Raw genomic sequence first — 6,713 nt, forward strand, 5'->3', positions numbered from 1 at the left:
CCGTTGATTTTCAGAATCTCTCCCAGCTGCATCAATCAACTATGATCTCACTAAGGGATTGAAAGATGACCCACCTCCAAATTCTAGTGCATAAAACAATTATCGTATCTAGCAACTCCCAGACAATAGTTTTGACAAGATGTGACAATTTGAAGGGGCACACGGACCTTTGTTTTTTGTATACCTTGTACATGTAGGCTTCTGCAATGTCCTTGTATTCATGATGTCTATTCAAAATTTCTTTTGCTGATCTAATTTCTGTTTCTTGATTTGCAGAGTTCTCAAAAAGGGTTAGGTAAAAAAAAAAAAAAAAAACGCAAGGGAAAAGAAGCTAAAACTGGTTCAGGATGAGCCATTTATTTATCAGGTCAAAGGTTAACACTCGGGTTTCAATCTTTTTGTTGTGTTGTGAACTAATTGAGTGCTGTAAATGCTTGAAAATGCATACCACAATGTGGGGCGCTTGCATTGTTCTGTGGTGTTAACTTTCCTGCTTTCTCAATACCACAGCAATAAGAGCATTTCACTCCCCTTTTCTTCATGTGGATATGATGCTTATTTCATTTAAAAAATGATTTATATTTTGATGATGTCAAACTAAGGTGTATGTAGGTTCAGGAGAGTAGAGTAAAGGAAGATTAAGTCAAGGCCATTTTTTTGGGACTTAGCACATACCACCTCTGAGCCTAAATATAAGAGTTAGTTACTAGTTTTTATATTTAGGGGGGTGTTTGGATGAAACAAAACCATGGTTTGAAAATAGCTTCTAAAGAATAGATTTGGGGAGAATAGATCTTGTGAAAAAAGTGATTTTGAAAAGTAAGAGTATTTGGATAGTTGTGATCAGAAGTACTTTTTATATATACAAATTACTTAAAAAAACATAAGTTAATATGATAATTACATAAAAGATAAATTTATGATATATTTTAATTTGAAGAAATAAAATTGTTAATATATATTTTTACCAACATAATAATACAAAAGATAATGTAATTAATAAATAATTAATATATGTATATATATTTATAAGATATAGATTAATATGTTTATAAAAAAATATTGAGGGATATTAAAGTCAATATTGTTGAGATTTACTCTAACAGGTACAATCATACTCTTAATTTAAGTCAGAAGCAGGATGAAGTTATTCTTCTGAAACTATGGTTTTGGCTCAACCATGGTTTCGGATTATTGGCTCAAAATTGATGCTGTTTGGGTGACACTTCACCAAATCATGGTTTTGTCTCCCAAACCATAGTTTAGGAGGGCACTCAAACAAACCCTTAGAGGACTAGAGGTAATACTTGATTTCTTCCAAAAGGGGGGAAAAAAAATTCTGAGCATGCTATGTAATTTTGCTCAATCTCTCTCTCTCTCTGGGGGGGACAGTTATATTTGTTGGAAAAAAGAATAATAAGACTGTTGCAATTGGAGGAAGTAATGCGAATTACTCCTATTTTTTTTAATCATAAGAAATGACTAAATTTTTTTTTTGTAAAGTAAAACGTATTCCTTTAATTATATTTTTTTTTTGTAAGTAAAACTTCATTACAGAAAAATAATAAATAGCATATATTTAATAGGGTAACATAGAAGGACAAGTTAAATTTCTAGAAAAGAGAATTGTCTTTTTATATTTAAGTGTGTTATTATGAGATTATTTTTTATAAAAAAATGAAGGGAATATTATTAGAAAGTTACATATTCACCAAAAGGTTCGATGCGTTGCGCAACATTGAGAGGAAGTAATAGCTGATGGGTGATGAGTGCTACAATTTTTGACCATATTTATCATTAGTTATCAAATCAGGCTTTTAAGTATAAAAGGAAATGCTTAAATTACTGCTTTGCCGGGGAAAATGTAACATTTTATGAACAGATAAAAGGAGTCGCTATTGAAGTCCAATAACAGCCACAAAAAAAGAGACAATAAATTTCAACGTTAAAAAATCCTATTAGTTACTCAGAAGGCTCCAATATTTGTGTTTGTGTAAAATCTGTACGTGTCCTACAAAAGGCGTCTCCAATTGGTGAAAGAAGATACGTAATAAGACAGCAACATCGCCAGGAGACAGACCCAACATCACTGTCTTGTTCATTCGTTTCCAACCTCATTCTAATTCACATCACAACAATTTAAACAGAAAAGAACAGCAGGCTTCGGTCCAGAAAGCAACAAAATATGAACATGAAGCATAAGTTGGTCCACTACATCAGAAACCTCACTTTCAACTTCCAAAACCTGCCACTCCCCTATACTTGTTTACATTCGGTCTAACATAAAGTCATTCATAATTATAATAGCCATAACTACTGAGAAGTTTTATTTCTAGTGACTGTCACTTCCCATGATGTTTGAAATTTAAAATCATATCCAGAAAGGATAAGAATTAAGAAGGCAGTTGCTTAATCTTTTGGCTTTATAACCCAATAACGAAACTACTTTATATTGGGACCCATAATGGGGCTGACCACCTTATAATTTGCAGTTCATAAGTCTTATCAGACATTATTTTAATGAGCATGATTTTTACAGGGAAAAAAATTGTACAGATAGAACTTGTATTCTAGAGTTGTTTGTTAGATTAAACTTCATGAACGCCGTTTCAAATGAGCTTTTCAAGGCATAGTTAGCATAAGAACTTCTTGCTCTTAATTTTGTTTCATGTTTACAGGTAGTTTCAGATGGATAAATCTAATCTATTACAGCTAAATATTTAAATGATATTATAAACAAATACCATCAAATCCGTTTTATCATTTGATGGACTTCTAAAATTTGCAATAACGCTCTTCATAGGCCACAGCTGAGATTGACCTGTGAAGAGCCTGATGAATTATTATCAGTTCTTTTATGATTGGGGTAGCAAATAAATATGCCTCTAACAAGGTGAGGTTCATGTCATGCCCATAGGCTTTTTTTTCTTCTTTCTTTCTTCCTTTTTTTTTTCTTTTGTGAAACGCCCATAGGCATTTTTGGTAACAGATAAAGGGGTGTGATAATACGTGCCACCGACAAGGAAAAAAGTTTCAGCTTTCAACAAAGCAAAAGCCAATGTTAAAGCAAGGAAGAGTAATAATTACATCAACCAGAATCCACCAACAATGACTAATGGAACAGACACCCACCCGTCAAGCTATTCATTGAGATAGAAATTGGGGGGAAGAAATAGTAAATGAAGATACTGTAAGGGAAAGGGGAAAAAAAGATGAAAAATAAAAGCTGGGTGCTGGGAAAATTTGAGGACCGAGCTAAAAGAATACAGCATAAGCACAGGAAAACAAGGGCTTTTTTGTGTACCAAGAGAGAACAAAGATGATATGATCTGTTTTTAGCGTAGCCATCATCGAGAAGATATGTCATCTACATTATATTGATCAGATCAGGTTGCTGAACTTGGTCTTGATCCTCTTTCAAGCTTGAGCGACGTAGCTCTTCTATGCGTTGTCTCACCTCAGACATTGAAGGGCGCTTATCAGGATATTGAGCTGCACAATCAACTGCAAGCTGCAATAGTTGAACCATCTCCTCCTCAACATTCTGATACCTTAGGAGCTCAAGATCAAACACTTCAGAAGTCCATTCTTCTCTAACAACAGATTGAACCCATCTAGGGAGGTCTACTCCTTCCTCATTTAAGAGAGAATGTGTTGGAGCCTTTCCAGTCAGAAGTTCCAACAGCAACACTCCAAAGCTGTAGACATCCGCCTTCTGAGAAACTCTGCGAGGATCAGTAACTTCTGGCGCACGGTAGCCGGCGACCCGATTGGGAGTGGAGGAGGGTCCAACAAGATGTGCCAGGCCAAAATCAGACACTCTGGCATCACAGGATGTGGTGAGGAGGATGTTGGATGATTTTATGTTTCCATGAGAAACATTAGGTCCCCGTGAATGTAGGTACTCGATGCCCTGAGCAGCTCCTAGTGCAATTCCTGATCTGATTTCCCAATTCAATGGTGTCCTACCCGCCCCTTTGTTGCCTGTTTCATGTTTTTCACATACTTGTCACAATGAAGTCTTTGGGATGTAAAGCTGATTAAACAAAATAGAGCCATAACAAGTAACTTATGTAAAGCTGATTAAACAAAATAGAGCCATAACAAGTAACTTCTATGATAATGTAGATCTTTATCAGCCAAGCCACCACGTTGTTTGCTGCTAACGGATGGAACAAGATGATGTGGAATGGCATGAATATGTATATAATACTCAAAGCCATATAGATCTATGAGGAAGCAAATGAAGCGAACTCCAAATAGGATGCATAGAAAAACTCATTTCCCGAAGGATATCACATGCTCAGCCCACCTTTGAAAGATTCAACGAAGTCAACAGTTAGGCACTAATAACAATTATGCATATTCCCCAGAATAGAAGATGGGCATAATAACCAAAAACAGTGCAAATTGTTGAATTCATCTTCGAAGAATAGATGGTGCTCTCAAAATCTACTAAAAAGCCGAAATCAATTATCAGTAGATCTTAAATAGATTGAAAATTCTGACCGTGCAAAAGTGCAGATAAGCTTCCTGTTGGCATGTAATCATAGACGAGAAGTTTCTCATCCCTGCTGAAATAATAAGCTCTGAGAGGGACCAATTTCTCATGATCCATTGCTCCCACCAATTCAATCTTCTCCTTGAATTCCTTTTCAGAAATTGTCACGTCCTTCAACCTCTTCACAGCCACCACCGGACCAGATTCCAGAACCGCCTTATATGCTGTTCCAAATGTTCCTTTACCCAGAACCTCCGCCGAAGCTCTAAGCAAATCTTCCAGATCGAACACCTTCGGTGAATTACCAAAGAATGACAACTTCTTCACACCGTCATTGCTGTTCGATTCTGTTCTGCCGTTTCCTGTCATGGCTGCTGCAGCCACTGCAGCTACCGAATACCCATTACTGTGACCATTGTTCTCCACATCTGGAACGGGTTTGTCGCCTGGAATTTCCGTTTCTGGATGCTTCATAGTTGCAATGTCGACGGAGCTCGACTTCTTATTACTCTTCTTTCGGCAAAGGAGAATCAAAGCGAACACAATCAACAGGAGCAACACCACAGATCCAACGACTATTCCGGCGATGGCCCCACCAGACAATTTCTTCTTCTTCCCTCCGTTATTGCTGTTTTCAATCTCGCCGGACGGAGATATTGCGGCTCCTTCTCCTGGACAAAGCTTGAGGGGCTTCCCACATAGTGAATTCCCTAGAAATGAATCTTCAGAAAATGACTGTAACTTCACCGGTACCGAGCCGTTTAACAAATTGTTTGACACATTGAACTGCTCGAGATTTTCCAGGTTCAACCCGGGAATAGAACCTGAAAGCTGATTATTCTCTAGATATAGAGTCCTCAGCCTTGCTAACTTGTTGAAGTCCAGTGGAATCGCACCGGAAAAATTGTTGTGCGCTAAATTAAGGCGAATCATGTCGGGTAAAGAGAACAAGAATGCAGGGATTTCTCCAGAGAACAAGTTTCGCTGCAAGTAAAGATTCCGTAGGTGGACACAAGAAGCGAGATCTGAAGGGAGTTTTCCAGTCAAAGCGTTGAAACGCAGACTGAGAGTCTGGAGATGAGTGAGGTTACCAAAAATGCCGTTAGGTAACTGGCCGGAAAGCCCAACACCGGGAAGATGAAGCTCGACGATCTGGTCACGGTCACATTGGACGCCAGCCCATTTGCAGTGATTCTGTTGGGTGACGTTCCAGAGAAGGGTTCGGCCACCCACTGAAGAACGGAGAGCAAGCAGAGCAGCTCGCTCAGAAGCCAGATCTGGTCTGGCTAAAGGAAGCAAAATGAGGAAAATGGGAAGCAAGAGAGAGAGCTTGTGAGACAGCATTGCTGAGAAGAATCTGCGAGCAACGCCGAGCAGAGTGAGGAATGAGCAGGAGACAATGGTGGTAGATTGGTAGTGGTAGTAGTGGTGTGGCTCAGATTGATGGCATTGTGGGTGTCTCAACCTATTGGAGGAGTGAGACAGAAAGCAGGAATTGGGCAGCCTGCATTTTTCTATACAAATTACATACACAGAGAGAGAGAGAGAGAGAGAGATGATGATGATGAAGGTCCAGGCTGTTTGTATATTACATACACATCTTACCAGAAAGAAAGAAAGAAACCCTAGCTGTCTACGCTAAAAGCGATTAGTCAACTGTTATCACTCTTCATATATACATATACATATATATATATATATATATGTATATGTAAAATATTTTCTCCTTCTTTTCTTTGTCTTTGTCTCTTTCTTTTCCATTCTACTTCTTACCTTTCCTTTCATTAGCCTGCGTGGTGGTATCTTCCTCTCTTTCTACCTTTTTTATTTTTTATTTTTTTATCGGACAGGTAACCTTACATGGTTAGTTACCATGTAATACTACCATTTTTAAGGGATAATTGCGCATGAATACAATAAATAATGGGCTAAGATGCACCCAGTACCCTAAACTATTTATCCAGGTGCGTCCAGTGGCCTAAAGTAATTTTGGGTGCATCCAGTATCCTAAACTAATTAAAATAGTGTGTCCATATCCCAGGCTAACAGAAATGTTATGTTTAACTATTACTTTCTTGACTCAGCTTAAAGTTGACCCCAAATATTCTAAATGATAGACATATAGACATTTGATATGTATTATTCTTACTCAAAATTGAATTTATTTCCTTCCTCTTCTTCTAAATAAATTGTCTTTTGAGTAAGAATAATA

General features: G+C 37.6%; 1 protein-coding gene and 1 long non-coding RNA gene across 2 annotated transcripts; one reads left to right on the plus strand and one right to left on the minus strand.

Annotated features, from left to right (window-relative positions):
• The first annotated feature begins 130 nt into the window (after positions 1–130).
• Positions 131–597, plus strand: LOC114761231 (uncharacterized). Its single transcript, XR_003742124.1, has 2 exons — positions 131–193; positions 277–597. It is a non-coding gene; the product is annotated as an uncharacterized LOC114761231 (long non-coding RNA).
• Positions 598–3,021: 2,424 nt separating this feature from the next.
• Positions 3,022–6,286, minus strand: LOC114761230 (probable inactive receptor kinase At1g48480). Its single transcript, XM_028950562.1, has 3 exons — positions 6,275–6,286; positions 4,510–6,139; positions 3,022–3,984 (listed from the first exon to the last, which is right to left on the minus strand). The coding sequence occupies exons 1-3, from the start codon at positions 6,284–6,286 to the stop codon at positions 3,368–3,370; spliced, it is 2,259 nt and encodes a 752-aa protein (XP_028806395.1). The 3' UTR covers positions 3,022–3,367.
• Between the last annotated feature and the right edge of the window lie 427 nt (positions 6,287–6,713).

This window comes from Neltuma alba, unplaced genomic scaffold (assembly GCF_004799145.2).
Source record: "Neltuma alba isolate B1F8T4 unplaced genomic scaffold, ASM479914v2 tig00011102_pilon, whole genome shotgun sequence".
NCBI lineage: Eukaryota > Viridiplantae > Streptophyta > Magnoliopsida > Fabales > Fabaceae > Neltuma > Neltuma alba.

What these genes read in the sequence shown, in the direction of transcription:
- LOC114761230 (XM_028950562.1), bottom strand. An exon ending in CTTATCTGCACTTTTGCACG is followed by an intron (nt 3,985 to 4,509) that starts GTCAGAATTTTC and finishes AACATGAAACAG; the next exon opens with GCAACAAAGGGGCGGGTAGG.